This window comes from Tachysurus vachellii, chromosome 13, assembly GCF_030014155.1.
Source record: "Tachysurus vachellii isolate PV-2020 chromosome 13, HZAU_Pvac_v1, whole genome shotgun sequence".
NCBI lineage: Eukaryota > Metazoa > Chordata > Actinopteri > Siluriformes > Bagridae > Tachysurus > Tachysurus vachellii.
Genome location: NC_083472.1, coordinates 21,505,198 through 21,526,155, shown reverse-complemented (window position 1 = coordinate 21,526,155; position 20,958 = coordinate 21,505,198). Strand labels below are relative to the sequence as shown.

General features: G+C 38.3%; 1 protein-coding gene across 3 annotated transcripts in view; it reads left to right on the top strand.

Moving 5' to 3' along the window:
• The first annotated feature begins 813 nt into the window (after positions 1–813).
• Positions 814–20,958, top strand: part of ldb2a (LIM domain binding 2a) — a 71,649-nt gene continuing 51,504 nt past the window's right edge. For all 3 annotated transcript variants that reach the window (XM_060885281.1, XM_060885283.1, XM_060885280.1), the window contains exons 1-2: positions 814–1,083; positions 19,468–19,570. In XM_060885281.1, coding sequence (XP_060741264.1) covers positions 952–1,083; positions 19,468–19,570 — 235 coding nt within the window. In that variant the 5' untranslated portion in view covers positions 814–951. The remainder of the gene's footprint in view (positions 1,084–19,467; positions 19,571–20,958) is intronic.

Genomic DNA, 20,958 nt, shown 5'->3' with positions numbered 1-20,958 from the left:
TGAAGAAATATCTCGTTATTATGAAGAAACATCTCGTTACTATGAGAAAACATCTCCTTATTATGAGAAACATCTCGTTATATGAATAAACACCTCGTTACTATGAGAAAACATCTCGTTACGAGGAAAAGCATCTTGTTTTTATCAGAAATGTATCTTTACTATGAAAACATACTATTATGAGGAAACATCTCGTTATAATGAGAAAACATCTTGTTATTATGAGAAAAACGTTACTGTGTTACTATGGATAATATCGTTATTAAGAGAAAACTGCTTGTTATTATAAGAAAAACCTTTTGTTATTATAAGAAAGAAATCTCAGTATTATAATTACAGCACGTTGTTATTACATCTCGTATAACATCTCGTTATATCGATACAATATGTAATCTCATTATTCTGAGAAAACATGTCATTACAAGATAAGCATCTTATTTTGTTTTCTTTTGTAGCAACGAGGCGTTTTTTTCTCGTAAACACAAGATGTTTCCTTGTAGGAACGAGATGTTGATGCTTTCCTTTGCGTGTCAGCAGTAAGATTCCGTCTTGCAGATAATCTGCGAGCGATTTTTTAGGTTCTGCTTGTAGTGTCTTGTATTAATCAGTGATTAAAACCCTGAAACAAACCCTGGTGCGGTGTTTAGATGAGTCGGAGGCTGCACAGACTTTCTCTTACTTCCCTCCAGCAGCTGGCCAATGAGCGGCGCGCCTCCCCCTCTTCCTCTCCCCTCGTGCGTTCGGTAAGCGCGCGCGGAGGCGGGGAGGCGGGGAAGGGGGACGGAGTGGAGTGGGGTGGGGAGGAGGGGGGAGTGTAGCAGCACCGGGAGAGAGCGAGAGCGCGCGGCGTGTCGGAGTGCGTATCCACGTGCGCTGCGCGGATGCTGAATCGTGGCTGTGCGAACAACAACAGCAGCAACAGCAGCAGCTTTAAGGCTTTAGGCATCAGGCATGTCCAATCCGGCTCACGACCCGTTCTACGCCTCTCCGTTCGGGCCCTTCTACCGGAGACACGCGCCGTATGCCGTGCAGCCCGAGTACCGGATCTATGAGCTGAACAAGCGGCTGCAGGCCCGGACTGAGGTGAGTTCCCCGCGCGGTGTGTATGACTCTCTCGATCCGTGTGTGTGTGTGCGCGCGCGTGTTTGTTTTGTTATTATCCATTTAAATTTTGGAAAGTTGTCTGGTGCGTGCGCGGCACAGTAAACCGGACCGGTGTGTGTGTGTGTGTGTGTTTACGTGTTTTGTTTGTGTTTGTGTTTTTTCCCTTGCGGTTTCTCTCTTGCACTTTCAGATGTTCAGATGTCTATTTCACTCTGCGAACCTTGGCTCACTTTTGCATACGCTTTAAATATAAATTCCACTGCTTCCCAGAAAACAAGTGCTGAAACTCCAACTCTGCGCACACGCACACACACACACACACACACTTGACCAAGTTTCTATCAGATGTTTATTCCACAAGGAAGTGAAGTGATCTGAGGCTTTGGTGCTGGTGGTGGTGCTGGTGGTGGAGGGCTGATTGCCGGTTAAAGCCCACGTGGAGACGTCACTCCGAGGGGCGATCAGAGCCTTTATTAACGCTTATTAACCCTACGCAGTCATTTAAAGGCGTGCACACTGATATACCGAGCTGCACACACCTCTGGCTTTCAGCTGTAAGCATATAGTAGTGAAGTTAGACTACAGTTGCAGACTTGTATGTGTTCTTTCATTACTTATGAACACATGAGACCATAATCACAACATTAGAATTAACCAGATGAACCAGTAACTACTGGAGTTTAAGCCAGAGGTTCAGTCATAGAATCCGGTCATTTTCTGACTGAACCATATGGACCTTCTTGAAATAAATAAAATCATATATATACATAACATACATAATGTAAAATATACGTATAAGTAGTCTACATGACCTGTTTTCCAAAAGTGCCAGATGTAATACATTTTCAGTTCAGTATGTATCAGAATTTTATTTCCTGCTGTTCATATTACTGTAATGTTTAATGTCTAACAGTGACATTTTTGTACACTCACATATCCAACCTTTCATTAAATACACAGTTCATTTGACCTGTCCTCTGTTTAACTTGAAGTTAAACATTAAAATATTCAGACTTTTTTTTATTGCTTTTTTTTTGTCTTTTCAGTTTAACCCATCATTGCAGGACACAGTACAAATCGTACCCTTGTTTAGCGACATGGTAGAAGATGCTTAGCTACAGTAGTTGTGAATTAGCATCATGAATGCACACGTATAGGTGTACGGTATTGATTAAAACTCAGTCTAAAGTATAATTTGTATAATTTGAATATTTATTTTTTTATCAAAAATACAACTTATAGAAACCTATTTGAAATATTTTTAAAAACACTTTCACACATCCATGTAATTATGCCACTGACCACAAGGGGTTATTCGGTTTATCTGACGACACAAAAGTATAAATTACTTTTGACGTCATGACTGAACAGCTTCCGTTCTTATTTTGAAGCCCGAGTAATACGCTTTTATATAGTCTTATGCATGGATTCTGAATGCAAATGCGGTTAAACTTGCAGGAACGAGTGATGACGGATTTTTTTAAATAGTTTTTTATGTATCGTTGTTTCAAAAGTGTATACATTTTCACACAATCTTCATTTTGTTCAGTTCCAACACTAGTGTCTTGATTCATTTAGAAACAAATCAAAATCGCTTTATATAATACGCTCAATGCTTTTATTTTTATAGCGTTTTAGTCACAGATTTCTGACGCAGTTGCTAAATTTGAATTTAATGAACAATTTCTGTCATACAAAACAATACACATGTAACAAGAGGTGAAAGATGGCAAAATGACTCACTTAAGAAAAAAACAGCTACTGATCTTGCAATAACCAGGATAAGCTAACCCGATATAACCCGATATAAAAAAAAACACTATTTTTATTTCAAGTGTTTTCTTGATCTGGAGAAAGATCCTAAGAGCAAAAGAAGAGAACCTGGTGAGGTTAAAGATTCCAAAGTGTTTTACTGTGAGGTGAATGTTTTGTTGATGTTAGCAATATAATATTGCTGCAGCTAGCTATAGCTTAACATAGCTAGCTAGCTAGCTATCTAAAATAGCTAGATGCATGACAAACAATCAGCTGCACTGCTTGTTTGTTGAAGATGTATGTGAGCTTGTTTTATAGAAAAAAAAATAGCAAAAAAAATGTTGCTATCATGCATCTCTGCTTTGCATTCAAACAGTGACCTTTTTTCTATGTTGCTAAATAAATCTTTCATTTATGAAACTGAGAAGAACAAGAGCGCTATCCTCCTCCTCCTCCTCCTCCTCTCTTTTTTTACTTTCTTGCTCTCTCTCTCTCTCTCTCTCACACACACACACACACACACACACACACACATTATTACTTTAACTTTGCACAATATGAAGGTCACATACTTGTTTTATAATCTGTATGGTACTTCTACCAAGTGGCTTTCTTTTTTTTCTTTTCTTTTTTATCCCTAGACTTTAGAGCAGTAAAACTCAACGTGACTCGATCGGTATGGAAAGTTAGGATGGTGAATGTTTGTGTAATATACTGTTCTTATGGGGACGGAAATGGTGGAAAAACTAATCAGATAGTCGCAGAATTTCATGAGAGTCAAGTTGCTTGATAAGGAAGGCATAGACAGACCAGTTATTATAAACTCTTTAATTAAACAGGATTACATTTAGAAATATTTTATGAAAATAAATTTTAAAGCTTCATTTTATGTAGATTGTGTAGCTGTGCTTGTATCTTTGCCCACATTTATCGTTACACAACTGAAGCTTATCTGAATACTATAGAAGACAACAAGTCTTTCGGTCTTCTTCTTTTTCTTCTTATTATTATTTAGATGGTTTATTAGTATCATATGTCTGAATTCATTAGTTATCTAACAAATGATAGATTTGCAGTTGTTTATTTCTACAAAAAAAAAAGATACACAACTCTACCTCTTGCTTGTCACTTGTCTTTTACATCTTCACTTACCTGAAAAAGTGAATGTCATGTTCCATTAAAACTCTTAAATGATAAAAACGCTTGCTGTGATAAGCTCCACACCTTGTTTTGTGCGCTTCCTGAAATGCTAAACAGATGTGTGTGGACGCCGTGCGATAGCTGCAGCTCGGCTATTCGACAGAGACGCAAGCACGTGTAACTTTAAGGAGATGTGGGCCGCGTTGCCGAGATGCAATGCCACAACATGATGCATAATGCATGAGCCGTGGCCTAAGCCCTTGTACACTTCCACTTCCAAGCGGCACTTAGCCAAGCAAGCTAACGGAAACAAATGTGCAGTATGTCATTCTAATCTCTTTCAGCTTGCGTTCTTATCAGACTCGGCTATCCTTCAGATTACATCTTGTTGTAGGGACGATCTCACTTAGATGCTACACAGACGCCGAATCCAACAGATCGAGCTAACGCAATGTAATATGATGTACGGTTCAGAAATATTGGCACTTTTTAAGAACCGTTAGCTTAAACCACCAGAGAAAATAGTTTTTTAAAACATTTCTCTTAAACAATTTTAAATAGTGTTTTCACTTGCTAATATGTTTTTGCATAAATCTTAGCACCCCCTGTACCAATATTTGTGTAAATGAACATTTTTCATCTCACATGAATCTTGCAAAAATATTAACTTTTTATATATTTAATTTTTTTCTAATTTTTAACGTCTCGTGCATTTCAGACACAAACTTCTACTAGTGTAAAATGCAGAGTTTTTATTGCAGGAAGCAAACATGAAAGCAGCATGCGAATGTAGAAGAGTTTTTCCTGTATAAGTGCGAATGCATGATGTCAAGGTACAGGGTAGAAATCTACTGAAACCTCTTGTGTTATTATTATAGTATAATTAAGTTATAAAGTAATGCTGCTAGCATAATGCTAAAGATCATTTAGCTAAGAAATAAATAATATAATCTTGAAATAAGATTCAGAAACAATAAATTTGGTTTTGTTCTCTTAATAAAAACAGTGCATCATGTAAGAAGTAAAACACAATGAGAACACACTGATAGATAGAAATAATTAAATAATCTCACCAGACTCTCTTTTCCTTCGCTCTCTATTTGTGGTAATGTTGTGTTACAGAGAAACCGCAGACTGCTACATCCTGAAGACTTTCCCATGCTGGAAAATATTTTGACACTGGAGACTCAGAAATGAGATATAAACCTCTCCTCAGAGAAAAGGTCAACAATGACATACATTTTTTCTTTTTTAAAATCCGTAATTGAGAAATGAACACGTGCGTTAAAATGAAACAGTTTCTGTCGGTTTACCAAGTAGATTAAAAAAATAATAACAAAAGTCACAGAGTAGCTGATCATTGTGTTTGTGATTTTTTTAACGTTACGTTGTCGGCCATCTTGGATGATCTCTTTTTGTCGTTGGGCTCAAGTTGTACATGCACAACATTTATGCTATTCTACAGATCTTGTATTTAAAAATGGGATTTTTTATTTTGTTTTGATTTTGTAAGGTTCTGTTAACATATCTAATACATAGGGACCAAACAACCAAACATCTATCTACTATTTGTTTAAAATTGACACAAAATAGCTAGATAGTAGGACTGAAAAACTTAATTACTGATTATCAGTTATCATTTAAAGTAAATTCTTTTTGTTCTTACATAATTGCGTGAGTGAATGAACGTGTGTGCGTGAGCCCTGTGATGGGTTGGCACTCCGTCCAGGGTGTATCCTGAATAGTGAATAGTGAGTGAAACTACACGCCACTTATCCGAGTTCGCGGCCTAGCTAGTTGCTAGCAAAATACACACACAGAGGCATCAACCGTCGGACTGCAACTCTTTCATTTGACTTTCTAAACCAGCATCAGTTCCATACCACTGAAGAGATATTTGGAAGGAAACTTTCTTTGCTATGAGCTTAGTCCTCGGAGAAGTCGTGGTTATGTCGGGGCATTTTTAAAAAAAAAATCTAGCATAGAGTATTCAAAAGAAGTGAAAACTAAGGAACTGAAGAGGAGAAAAATATTATTGTTATATGTGTTTATTATTATTATTATTATTATTATTATTATTATTATTATTATTATTATTATTATTATTATTAGAAGGCAGTCTAATCTGATTTGGATTTTGGATCCATCAGCTACTAACCGAATCCCTTACAGAACATCTAGCTTTATTTTCCCACTTTTCACTTCCCACTGCACCTTATTCTTCAAAAATGCAAAACCATGCAAGTGTAACAGTCCCCCTGCTTTGCATATGGAAAGTTGTGGTTCGTGCAGAGGCTTTGCTGCGTACACAAGCTGACGGCTTGCAATGTTTCCGCGTCGAGCGTCGCTCCAGAAATCCAAAGCTGCCTTTGAAAAAAAGCTGACCTTCCAGTGCTTATCTCTATAACTGTATGTGACATGGCAATGTGTACTGACGACCATGGGTGCCTGTTTATTTATAAATTTTTACGTTATTTGCGTTATTTATTTGAAGCAAACTTAAGCCGTCCTATGGAGCGTTTCTTTAGCTGCTTTTAATACCTGGCTGGTTGCGACGCTTTGACTGCAGACTGACGCCTGAGTGTATGCAAATGAGGCAGGCGTTTAACATGCTGAGGAGGAGCCACGTGACCCCGGCACATCGGCATAGCACATCAGCATAAGCTCATCAGCATAGCTCTCATGAATATTCGCAGATGGAAAGAGAGTGAGAGAGAGAGACGGAGCAAACGAGATAGAAAGAAGCACACAGGTCGATCCATAAGAGCTCAGAAAGACGAAAATAAACGGAAGCGCTGTTTTATGAATCTCCGTCTAATGGCTTTGGAATGGCACACGTTTATGTAAAAGAGCAGCATGGGTTCAGGGTGATGATCTATCCCAATCTGAAGGCAATCGATAATGCATTTTGTTCAAGGAGGAACTCACTCGCAGAGTCTCTTGGAGATAAACCAATCAATGCTTCTCTATAGTGCCATTGTAACTGCTGTTGCCTCTGAATGGCAAGTCATTAGACAGATCATGATCATTTGTAACACCTGAGGTTTAATTGATTTTTCAGAAGGTTAGATTATTTTGCACTGGATGATGTGAGTGGCCCGTGTTACCTCACCTCGCTACCTGATCGCGCTACCTGGCGTCTCTTAACTTTTACTCAACTAGCTGCAGTGGAATGACTGATTTCAGTGAATTGATGTCATCAGAGATTAAATGAAATAAAGGCTCCAAACCTACACACCACACTCTCATAAATAGATAGATTTCTCGCTAACCACAGCCACAACAATAATAATAAATCTTAACAATAAAAACATCAACAACAACAACAATAATAGTAATAGAAGTAATAATAGTAATAGTAGTAATAATAATACTATTATTAATAATAATAATAATAATAATAATAATACAAAATTTCAGGTGCCTAATGCTTAGGAGAAATGTGAAAGATTTAACAAGTGTGCTCACAATTTTATACCTTCAAATGGCAAAAAATGACAACAAAAGACCAGAAGTGCTTCTATTGTGTGGAAAGAAACACAACAGTTATTCATGGACACAATATCTGTCTTGCTGTAACGTACTGTATTATTATCGCGAACATGTTCCACTAAAACCAGTTCTTATTCGTGGACTCAGACTTTGGGAAATTGAGACATGCTTTTCTAATCACTGTTATGTCACCAGGCAACGCGCTAACCGGCTATCTCGCAATCTGTGACACATTTGATGTCAACACGAGAGTTGGAAATAAGCCTGAAAGACATGACTGTGATTAATAAAGCTGAGCACGATGGTATTATTACCTGTCGTGACAAGCGCATTGTCATGTTATTACTCCACGTGAGGGCTGATGTGTTATAAAGCATTACAGTGCATTGATTCCAGAAGGAACAATAGACCTGTCCTGTCAATAGATCCTTTAATTATCACACAAAGAGGAGGTTATGAGGGCACTGCCTGCTATGAGACAGATTACACCACAAACACAACAGTAGAAGGGAAAAATTTATTATTTTGAAACAATAAGGTGGCGGAGAAGCTGGCAGGATGCTCGGACAATAGTCCCACCTTTTTCCTGCGACTTTCCCGCAGTTCCTTCCAGGCTACAGCGGCAGTCTGATAACAGATAAAGTGCAAATCACCCATTTTTACCGACGTCCTGTTTTGCGTCGGCTTTTTATTTTTCGCCTCACTAGCAATCTCTCGATGGTGTTTTTGATTTGACATTTCTATAAGCCTGAAGCCAGAACGTTTCTATTTGTCGAATATGAAGAACAAGAAAAGGCTTGACGCTTGTCAAATATTTTGATTGACGTTGAATAAATAATCCAATCATATTAATGACTGTTTTTTAAATAGCTAATATTAAAACTCATAATAAACTTGCATAATAAATTGCAAATTAATTGAAATTGTGATTTTGATCTCGGCAATTAGCGCTTTGTGAAAGAAAGCAATTAATGTGTTATTCAGCGGGACGCTAACAGCACGATAGTGAGACGTTTCGTACAGCACCGCTTACGGAAACGAGGAATCGAGTGAATTTATGCTATTGGTTTGAGCAGCTCTGATTTCATGTATTGCTGCAGAAGGGAAGGGGCGTAATTCATTACACGATTCATTATTGATAAGTAACAGTTTCGAAAATTATTGATTTTTGATAACTGGAGAAAAAAAAGTTTTTTTTTATCAGTTGGCTGATTAATTGGATTTGAAACAGTTTTAACTGAACTTTAATACTTGCTTATGAACCATTTAACTACTTAGGATTTTTAAAAGTTGTATTTTCTGAATTCTTGTACTAATTCTGTCTAATAGTAGTGCAATAATGTACATTCAATTATTTAACATAACAACAGCTACGACAGCTACGAAGTGGAAAAATAATATTATCAATATCTCTCCCTTGCGATCATGCAGAATGACCCAAAACACCATAGATGTGCCAGATTTGCCACGTGCAAGCACCATTCAGATTTTCTTCAGGAAATGTACATTCAAGTATTGTCTTTTGTTAGCAACAAGCTAGACTAAGCATGATATGTCATGTGATGTTTGTTTACTTCCTCAAAACAGAGAACTGTATAGTCAGTGTTGTAGATTTAATGATCAAATATGTCATTATAACATGATATTACAGTCCAAAATAATAAATTAAGCCTAATGCTGCGTCTGTGAGCGGTCGTGAAGATTCAAAATCACGTTCGACTTCCTGAATAAGAAAGAATTCCAAATAGACAGAGAGTTTTCTTTTTTTTTTACCTAGTCAAACATTTCCTAGTAAATCAACTCTTATTCCAAGTCCAGGTGAATTAAACTCTCAGACAGGCAGAGTTCATTTAGCGCAGCACACGTTTCACTGTGCAATTTGTTTTTGTGTGGATGTTAAGTGGAGAGAGAGTAGCTTTATGTATGAAGCATGAAGTGACTACACATCTACATAATTCCCATTACCGAAGCTTACCCTCAGTTAATCCCTGTTTACTGGTCGGACACTGATAACGCCAGCTCAGATCCTGATTACAAAGGAGACACAAAGTCCAGCTTGACAGAAGAGGATGCTGAAGAAAGGGACTTGGCATTAATAACGGCTATGTTCATGCTGCCGGGAAAAATGACTTTTTTTTAAATACATGATCCATTTTTTTTTTTTTTTTTTCTTTTTTTTTTTTTTTTTTTTTTTTCTTTTTTTTACTGAAATCCAAAAACTTGCTCTGAATTGCACGTTTTCTATTTGAAATATTTTCCACTGGACATACTCATTTTCTATAATAGCTACTGTGAGTAATTCTGGTTGTAACATAAATGACAGGTTTGTATTAAATATGCTCATTCTAATACTTCATGGTTTCCATAGTAACTGCAAATACACATGGACTTGTACGGTGGATGTGCCTCAAAATCTAAGGCTAATAAACAGACTTACAAAAACGTGTCAAAACATAAGCATTAATACAGTAAAGTTTTCTTTAAGAAGACGGTTAGATACAGCACGTATGGAAGGACGTAATTTTTTGCTGATTTCTTTCTAGAGGCGTCTGGACAGAGGACAGGTTCTCAGTAACATGACCTTTTGTCTTCATTCATTCATCTTCTACCGCTTATCCGAACTACCTCGGGTCACGGGGAGCCTGTGCCCTCAGGCGTCATCGGGCATCAAGGCAGGATACACCCTGGACGGAGTGCCAACCCATCGCAGGGCACACACACACACACACACACACACACACACACACACACACACACACACACACTAGGGACAATTTTCCAGAGATGCCAATCAACCTACCATGCATGTCTTTGGACCGGGGGAGGAAACCGGAGTACCCGGAGGAAACCCCCGAGGCACGGGGAGAACATGCAAACTCCACACACACAAGGCGGAGGCGGGAATCGAACCCCCAACCCTGGAGGTGTGAGGTGAACGTGCCAACCACTAAGCCACCGTGCCCCCCACCTTTTGTTTTATTAACTTAAAAAAGCTGGAAAGGGAATTGATGTTTGTCATTGTTATAGCATAAGTGATAACAGGAAGTAAGTTTTGTAAAAGATCTACAACATTGAAAGTAAACGATTAGAAAACAGAATGTTTTGTCCATTGATGAATGAAGAAATGTAATCGTAGGCAAAATCTTGGGTTTTAAAAGGAACGAAAGAATTCAGACCATGCTGTTACGGGAAAATAATCTTTTTCATTGGGCCTGTTGTGGCACCGTTGGTGTATCAGCCACAAAACAGTTTCTTGTCTTGAAAATCTTGCTAAATGACATCGTCAAAGTGTGCAAGAGTTTCCTTGTTCAGATCCTCCAACTCCTTGCTTTAGTCTCATGACCGCTTTCTTTTCCTTTTCACTGAATCCTCCAGTGTCCAAAAACAGCTTTTGGTTCAACTTCAAGTTTATCCAGCATGTTGGCTGGAGCGTTATTCTTTCATGTATGCGGCTCATTTTATTTCAGATACAGTCCATATGGTTCATACGCTTTTATATTTTTGTGTATCTTTAATACCGAGATGTTACACATTCAGCTACACCTCTAAGAATGTACAGTATGTAGGTGTTTACAGATGGGAAACTTCAGTACAGCTTTTACATTAAACCCTGACCTTTTCGGGCTGGTTATCGTGTTACAAAAACAGTACAGATATCTAAATGTTTTGTAGGTTGACATTTCCTGGACAGCTGCAGTGTGCAGTGTCAGTAGTCTGAAACAATACGCTTCATTCTTTAGAGATGTAGGCAGAGAGGTGATGAAAAGGGAAAAACGCTGACAGACGACGTTTGTGAGGTCGTTCTGAAACATTTATGGAAATTGACGCATCAGAATATATTGGTTAAGAGAAACTAACAAACGGAAGTGAGTCTTTTTCAGAATTTTGTTCTTTTTTATTTAAAAAAAACATGCTTGATGTGAGTGTGTAAAAAAGCTTTCCTTGTGAATGAGCCTGTGTATGAATGGTGGTTTTTTTTTTTTTTTTGGACATTACATAGTGGTTAATATGTTTGCCTCATAACTCCTGGGATGGGGTTCGATTTCTGCATCTGCCCTGTGTGTGTATTTTGCATGTTTTCTTCATGCTTCAGGGGTTTTCTTCGGGTTCTCTGGTTTCCTTCTAAAGAATAAAGTCTTGCTTTGCATCTCTAAGTTGTCTGTAGTGTGTGTGTGTGTGTGTGTGTGTTTGTGTGTGTGTGTGTGTGTGTGTGTGTGTGTGTTTGTGTGTGTGTGTGTGTGTGTGTGTGTTGGTACCCAGTCCATGGTGTCCCCTGTCCTAAGTCCTTTGAGGTAGACTCCATGCTAGGATAAGCTCTACAAAAACCTGATGGAGAGATTCAAATTGAAAATGATCAGAATTAAGAATTTAGGCTTTGGCGTAAACACACAGTATGTGCCACATACGTTGAATGTTTGTATTCAGCAAGGAGTGATGCAGCTTCCTCTCAAACCAACTTGAATGAAAGGTTTCGAAACAACATACGGGGTCGGCACTTGTAGCTTACAGCTTGTCTTACGACTTGAAATCCCATTACATTTCTCACTCATTAGAATTATACAAGTCTCCTCGGTTCGGCTGCCATCTTCAGTTTGAGGCTCCGAGGTCTACAGAGACCTTAAAGAGATTTCAGGAATCCTTTAGAGCAGCATTGTTTACAGCTACGTACAACTGCGCTGTGTCTTTAGAGGGAACCTCACTAAATAGATCTACTAATTACATCCTTTTTCACTAGCATACTGTGAAAAAAAAAAAGAAATCACATCAAGATCTGCTTTGATTGATTATTCCTGATGTAGTTACATGCACCTGTGAGTGTGAGAAATGTGTCTGTTTTTTTTTTTATAAAAAAAAAACAACATCAAAAAAAAAAAACAGCCGCTGTTGTTATTTACTGAGGATCCTGGGCGCCATTGTATCTCTAAGCCGGCGGATTTCCCATAAATCCCGGCTGCTTGGCCTCGGCGGTGCGGTGACTGGGTCGAGAGGCGCCATTGGCGCGCTGATGAATCCCTTTAGACGGCCCAATCAATATGGCTTTATCTTCAGGCGAGTGGCGCAGACGCCCGTGTTAGTTCACCTGGGGTCCTGAAGGAGTGATCAGCGCGCTGTACATCAAAGCCCACTATCAGACAGCAGCAATCAGGAGAGAAGGCCTGATCCACTCATCTCCTGTGGCACCCGAAGATGTGTGATCTATCGCCCGTGAGTACTCACACTGTTGAATATGTCATCTTTATCAGAGCTGATCTGTGTTTCTGGAGCCATAACCAGTGTAGCTTTTTTTTCACCAGTCACGTGGGACATGAAGTCTACAGACGGCGATGTTTATTACAGTACAGACATAAAACACACACATTGTAAGCATTAATGGAAATGGTCTGTGCAATGTTTAGCACTAGATATCTCTACCGCATCCTTGACATGCCTGTTGAAATGCATGACAGCCTGGGAAAGGCTACTGTACACTACTGTATTTAGTTCTGAAAAGTTCTGGGAGACTTTATTGAACTGAAATCTTTCTCTACAGCATGTATCACAATCATATCATGTAAAGTTCAAGCATTTAAAAATATGGTTCTCCAAAATTAAAAAAGGAGAAAATCACAGTTAATTTCATAATGAGGGGGGCACGGTGGCTTAGTGGTTAGTACGTTCGCCTCACACCTCCAGGGTCGGGGTTTGATTCCTGCCTCCACCTTGTGTGTGTGGAGTTTGCATGTTCTCCCCGTGCCTCGGGGTTTCCTCCGGGTACTCCGGTTTCCTCCCCCGGTCCAAAGACATGCATGGTAGGTTGATTGGCATCTCTGGAAAATGGTCCCTAGTGTGTGATTGCGTGAGTGAATGAGTGTGTGTGTGTGTGTGCCCTGCGATGGGTTGGCACTCCGTCCAGGGTGTATCCTGCCTTGATGCCCGATGACGCCTGAGATAGTCACAGGCTCCCCGTGACCCGAGGTAGTTCGGATAAGCGGTAGAAAATGAATGAATCAATTTCATAATGATTATTTTGTCCTTCCACAGATTTATCAGTTCATACGTGACTATGTAGGTGTCTATGTAGAAACTTCAAACAAACCAAAGAACCAAATTATGACTATTTATTTTCTAAGAACATATTCACAGCACTCTAAAGCATCCAGAGGTTTATGTCTCCTTTTAAAAAAGTAGAACTGCTTTAGAAAGCTAGAATATTTATTCTTCCAAAGTTTCTATTTTTGAAAACATTTCTTAAATGAATTTCTTGATTGAATTAATTATTTAGACTGGAAAATACCCATAGTTTTGGTTATTAAACGGTTCCTAGGGGCAAAACACAAATATCAAATGTCATGCTTTTAAATTTCAGCATTCTTCAACTTCTCCGACCCTCCACTGAGGTCTGTTGTTAAATAACGAATCGCCTGAAGTCGGTGGTTATGTTGCATAATAAATAAAGGTATATAAAAAATTTAAAAATAATTCAACCAATGACATTTCTACTCCAGTCGAGGCAGAATTAGCACTTTTATTTGTTGTAAAACTGCACACGCGGCTGTAGGGTCGCTGAGAAGTTCGTTCCTACTGCTTTATTAAAGCTGTTTTATTCTCCTAAAGAGCTGAACGGTTGCTTTAATCCCTGTGAACAAAAAGTGGTTGATTATTTTATTTGAAATTCCTTAAGGCTAAATGACAACAACCAACAACGCCTTTTTGACAGCATTCGCCTGCTCGTGTTAGTACGGATCATCACATTCAGCTGACGGAGTAATAAAAATAAAGGGCTGGCTAAAAAATAATTGCTTTCGAGTTATTTATATGGATGCTATTAAAGAACATTAAGAAGATTAGCTTTTTGCGTAATGAGTCCAACTGGTTTGTGGATTGTTTTATTGCAGATTATAATACTGAACGATCAGTTCTGATTGGTCAAAAGGTTTAGAGAACATTTTTGTGAAAATCCATCTAACAGACAGAGGCAAAGCTGTAAAGGTTTCAGACATAACAGAGTGTTCAGTTTTATGCTTTTCAGTGTCTCTGTACCACGACAAGCTGCATAATTTTTGTCTTTTTGTAAATTAACATCCGAGAGAATAAATGAGGCTGGTGAGGGAATGACTGTTTATAGCTGCTGTAATGTGTGAGAACAGGAACTAGATTCAAGGGTGATTGAAAGTCGTCCCGTTGTATTTTATTTCCTTTTAGCTTGACTGTTATTAAAGATATTTACGTTAATCTTTTTTTATGATTGTGAAATGATTGATAAAGTTCTGGCACCCTTAGTCATAGGAACTTTAAAAATGCAGACAGAATTATCTCAAATCTTTAAACATTTTTTCTAATGCAGTTCTTATTGCTTTTAATGTTTTAATAAACTCCAGTTTCATACTACATACCTTTACAGTTTATTTTTACTCTGCTAACTGAAAATAATTTGCCTTATGATGAACGACTGAATAATAAGCTCAGACGGTAAATGGTTAACCAGATATTTTTATGTATGATATTTAATATAAAAGTCCAAAAATCCCTTTTGTAGCCTGTTTTAGCCGCAGCGCTTTCGTTTGCTCGTTCGTGTAGAGCTGTATTGATATCGTTCCCATGGGCTACTGAGCCATTAAATAGTGTTAATTGGTGCGAATGCCTGATCAGATTGGCCATTGATTGTGACAGTGTCGATTATCTCTCAGATAAATGGAATCCTTTAATTCCCAGTTTCAGCCTGATACCGACCGTGCCGTCCGAGGCCATTAAAATCCTGTAGCAATTAAGGTATAACAGAGTAATTAGTGCCAAGATGGAGGAATGTAATTAATGTTTGTGGTATTATTACCTTGTTATCTCTATCTGTGCAGTGTAAATTTTTTTCATAGGCACATACATTTCTAGTTTATAGTTTTTTGTTTTTTTTATGTTACCATTAGCACCATGAATTACCATTGCAAAACAACAAGCAGCATTATTACATCATTAGGGACAAATCTAAAAAAAAACCAACAATATTTCATGAATGCAATATTTTGGCGATATGTAATTTACTGGAGATCAGTTTTCACGAGTAAAGGTTTTCTAGATGGGATCACTAGCTGACTGACGTGTGTGTGTGTGTGTGTGTGTGTGTGTGTGTGTGTGTGTGTTGACCCCAGTATTGGTAACATGTCTGTTCTTAGGGGATCAATGAGCTCTTGGAGTGTATTCTCTCCACCTGCTGACACCAGCTCTGGGCTGAAGTGGCGCAGCTCAAGTGCTCATGTCAATGGAGCTCCAAAGCGATATTGAGCTGTAAGGCCACAGCAAAGCACTGCAATTCTCACAGCACTGTTAGACACATAAATATATTAGGGATTTCCTTTTTTACCGGTTTGAGTATACAAAGAATTGGCCGAGAGGTTTGACTTGGGTTTGGGGTTTTTGGGTGATTCTTGATCTGAGTCAGTTTGATTCTGAGTCAGTTTCCAAGAGTTCAGTGAGTGAGTGTGATTTCATATTGAGTCAGCAATACTCTCACATTTAGTTACCACAAGATAGTTAGCATTTGCTGTGTTTCCTGTGAGAAGAAATGTGTGGGAGGTGGTTGCTTAGTGGTTAAGGTGCTGGACTACTGATAGGAAGGTTGTGAGTTTGGTTCCCAGGTTCTCTGAGCTTTCACTGCTGGGCTCCTGAGCAAGGATCCAAACCCTCAATTGCTCAATGGTATAAAATGTAAGTCACTGTGTACAATGGTGTGAATTCTTACAAATTGATCATAGTGTGACTATATGCTAAGTTTTCTGTCAGTCTGGTGTGTTTCAGGGTAAAACCTGCCAGATGTTGCTGTGAATTCAAACAGCAAAAAAAAACGTCAAACGATCGTTTTTGTTTGGGTTTTTTCTGCCTATATCATACTGAAAATATAAATATATTTCACCAAAACAACACAAAATGTTGATATTTAGTCTGTCTTCTGACCTTGCCTTGCCCTCTGTCTGCAAAGATCACAGAAGCCAGTTAGTCTGCTTAAAAAGTGACTAAAACTCTCACTGACTGATCGGGTTTATTGGAGAGTTACACACCAAATAAAATCAGTTTGTAATGAGATAAACGTCCACCTCCACATCATCCTCAAAAAAGTGAGCGTACTCTGCACACATGACTGAACAAAGTATTAAAATGTTATTTTTTTTTAAATCACCTAATAAAAGACATTAATAACAAGAAAGGTATTAGGCAAAGCAGAGCTGAGCGAATGAATCAGTGATTATTTCTTCACTGATGCTGACGTGAACAGAGATCTTTTAAGTGAAGCGGCTTGCGTTTAAACTTTCTGACTTTTACCTCAGGCGATAGGACAGAGACCTGTAATAACCAACGTGAGAACTCGTTTCTTATTGTAAACTGATCCGATTTTAAAATGAGAATGTAAATGAAGCAGTAGATCCAGTAAAGAAAACTATATGTAGTGGAGTAGGTCTTTGTTCTGCTTGGATCCCTTGCTGCTGGACACTCTGGTATATAGCACACTAAATACACCCTTGTAGAGTTTTCTCAAATTGTAATGAAGCTTGTACTAAAATGTCAATTCACATCTCAAGTAAGTGGTGATGACGTCCACGTCCAAGTCACGATTCCTGTTCAGCCTATCGAGTTTACCTCTGTAGCTAACGGACTCGTATCTCCATGCCAAACACAGAGCAGCATCATCATTAATAATCAAAGTATAACTGTATTATAAATGTATTAACCTCAGCTAATGGGGCAGACTGGAAGTCGAGCCTGTTCGGAGGAAGTTTGCGGAGGAAAGAGCTGAGCTTGCATACGGCACTCAGTGCAATCCGGATGGATCGAGATGCAGATTTGAAAGCGGTTCTTCAGACAGTTTGACGCATGAGAAGTTTTTGGGGGTAGACGGCGATCTCCAGTGACAGGCAGTAAGATGTTTGTTTTAAGCATTTGAAAGAGGACGGACTCCTAGAAATCGTACTACAGAAAGAGAGTTGAATTTGAATCTGTGCCAGTTCATGATATACTAAGAATGATAAAGTAGGGAGAGAGAGAGTTTTGTTATGAGATCAGATGATATTACAGTCGAGATTATGGCGAATGTGATGTAATATCGATATTGTGGTATATTCAAACTAAGCTACAATTGTCAATTTTTTTGAGATATTGGAAAAGTTGTGGTATATTTTTATTAGGAAAAACAATACAAACTGCATTGGAAATTGGAATCAGATGGTTTGTTTTAAAATGCCTTTTTTTTTAGATTTTTTTTATTTCATTACAATAAATAAGTATAAAAATGTGTATTTTTTTAGACAGTAAATATGAGATTTTATTTTATGTAAGAGTACTGTTTACACATAGAATAGAACACACACAAACACACACACACACACACAAATCAGTACATGTGCAGAATAAAGGAATTAACAGATTAGCAGACACACACAGCTGCTTGTCTTGGATTTAGGATTAGTCAGATGTGCATGTGTGTGACCTGTTTGTGTGTATCTGAGTATGTACAATTCTGTATCTGAAGATTTTGCAAAGAGTGATTTTCATTCATCAGCAGAGTGCAGAGGAGAGCCATGTTCTTTCTCAACTAGGTTCTCCAGACCTAATTCTAGTCCAGGCATCTTGTTTCTCATGGTTTTCAGACCTGGTTCTTGCCCATGATTTGTTATTTTTCATCGTTCCTCGTTAAGATTTGTTTTCCATATCTTTTACTCGAGACTACACTCAGTACTTATACAGCTATGTTCTCTAGACTTTATGATGTTATTTTTCACCAGTATTCCAGTGGCCTTGTTTTGATCTCCTTGTTCTCCTGAGTCATGTTCCAGACTTTATTCTAATTAAGCTGTGTTCTCTAGACCTTGCTGTGGTTTAATCATATTCTCCAAAATCCATCATTTTCAAGTCCTGTCATTGTTCACCACTCATTCTTATTATCCAGGCATTGTATATTTCCACCAAGTTCATCATCTTTCATGTTTTCCATACCTTCAATACCTTCTTCCATCCTGTACTCCAGGGCCCCTTCAAGCTCAGCCATGTTTTTCAGCCTTGTTCTTCTTTCGTTGATTCTTTCAAATGTTAATCTTGATTAGTCTTCTGGATTGTGACACGATTCCTCCCTCTTCGTGTTCTCCTGTCCTTCATCCATTTTTTTAAGTCATGTTCTTTTGGTCTTGATGCCCTTCTGTTATGTTTGAAAGAACTGATTCTCTATTTTAACCAGCAGCAGATGGGCCGCTCTTCTCTTGTTTCCTGGAGCTCAGGGTCACAGTGATCACGGAGTCTCAGGGGTCAGCTTCATCGGGGCATGATGATACACAAAGCCGGCAGCTCTAATAGTTGACATCTGCTTGATCGTCCATGAGCCGTCAAAACAATGTCAGCAGAAATCAGATCCCTGTCAGTCAGAGCAGATCAGGGAACTGATGTAGAAACAGGGCAGATTATTATGGCTGTAGTGAAGGGATGGAATTTGCATGAAAGTTACTCTGTTCCACTAAATGTAGTGTCAGTTTCTTGACTCCTCCCAGGCCTTCCTGATATCACTAAGAACTTTTGGCATTTTAATCTATAAACATTTTTTTTTTCCTAAATATGACTATGTTGAATGAGATCAATCCGAACATGTCCAACTGATACAGAACAAATTTCTGAAGGATTTTTAGTTATTTAAGAGTTTTTATTGCCCACAGAAATCCACAACCATATTCATATACGTACCAATTTTGACTAAACGTTTTTCTATTGCACATTTATGCTGTTCAGTGTGTTTTGAATCCATATAGATGATTTATCTTATTTGTGAATGGTTCTCTTCTTCATCTACAACTGGTGCTAATTAGGTTGTTCAAAAAGCTTTATCAGAAGCATTTGAAATCCTCTTGACTGAGACCTGACTGCTCTTTTTTTCCGTTTGCTTTCTTTTCTTTAACTGTTTCTTGTTGAAGAGTAGGTCATTCTGGGGTAATTAGCTCTCGTTAATTAACTGCGTTTTCCTCTCAGGAGAGCGACAATCTGTGGTGGGACGCGTTCGCTACTGAGTTCTTTGAAGAGGACGCCACGCTGACCCTCTCCTTCTGCCTCGAGGATGGACCAAAGAGATACAGTAAGGAATCAGTTCAGATTCTAAGACACTAATCACCTGCTGTAGATGTCTGTAGTCTAAAAGATACATCTCATTGCTATGCAGTGAGACCAGGGCTGTAACCAGGGACAGTGGTGGAACTCATAAGTCTCTGTGAACATGATGAAATAGTTAATGTTGTTGCAAATCTGACAAGAAGAAGAGGTACATCTCAATACCCTATGCTTTAAGGACCGTATGACTATAGTGTTAGTGTTATAGTACACAGTAAAATGTTAGTCTTAGTTTTATAACTAAAGGTTTCTGAAACATTAAAGGAACATTTGTAAATATTTGTTTTTATTTAAAACGATAATTTTTAATTTTCTGAGATATCATGCAGATCAACAGAAAGTACGTAAGTAGCTGACTCACGGGTTGTATGTTGTTTGTATGTCAATTAATTCAAAGCAAACACTTGTAATACATACTTGTATATATGTAAGGTATATGCAGTGGAAACCCATTTAAATGTAAGCGATAATTTCTGATTATTTTTGACATTGTGAGCAGCCATGTTGATGTGACGTCACTTTATTAAATTAGGAAGAAACCCGTTGATGAGTGTACTACTGATAAGTTGAAAAGTGGGAAAAGTTAAAAAAAAAATTGTGATTTATTGGCTGGAGGAAGTTGCATCCTTTAGTACAAAGCGTAAGCATTTGAGTGAAATAAATGCCGCAAGTTCTGTGATCATAGTGCGTAAACTGGACATTCCCATTTCACAACGTCAATGTTATTACGTGTTTTATCATAATAGGGCTGAGTTGATCCAATCTGATCCAATCTGTTTGGTCAGAAGGTGATGATAATGTTCTATAACAGTAGGCTTTGACAGTAGTTCAGCCTGCACAGGTTTGTTTAAATATATGATCGTTTCTATAGTAACACCAAAATCATGTTGTTATTTAACTAAGGAAATGTACAATTGTTGACATAGTAAAGTTTTCTTTAAAAAGATTTAAAATTTATTTAAGGAGTCTCCAGTGTCAGAACTTTGCTACAGTCAGTAGGTTGAACATATTTTTAACCAATGGATCAAACCTGCTTGTTGGTCGTGGACTTTTGGATTAAAGAGTAAATTCCTAATGCTATGAAAAGGTCCAGTTCCAGATGTCAGGCTTCAGTGTTGATAAGCCAGATGAGTAAACTATGAATAAATGCATTGTTTGTCCCAAAACTCAAAACTCTGTGGCTCCTCAGTGGATCTTTTGCTGTTTTATTCTCAGGATCTTCCCAAATACAGGGCTTATTTTCTGTTTCTCTCTCTCTCTCTCTCTCTCTCTCTCTCTCTCTCTCTCTCTCTCTCTCTCTCTCTCTCTCTCTCTCACACACTGATGATTTGGGCAGTTCTGCCTGTCCTCAACGAG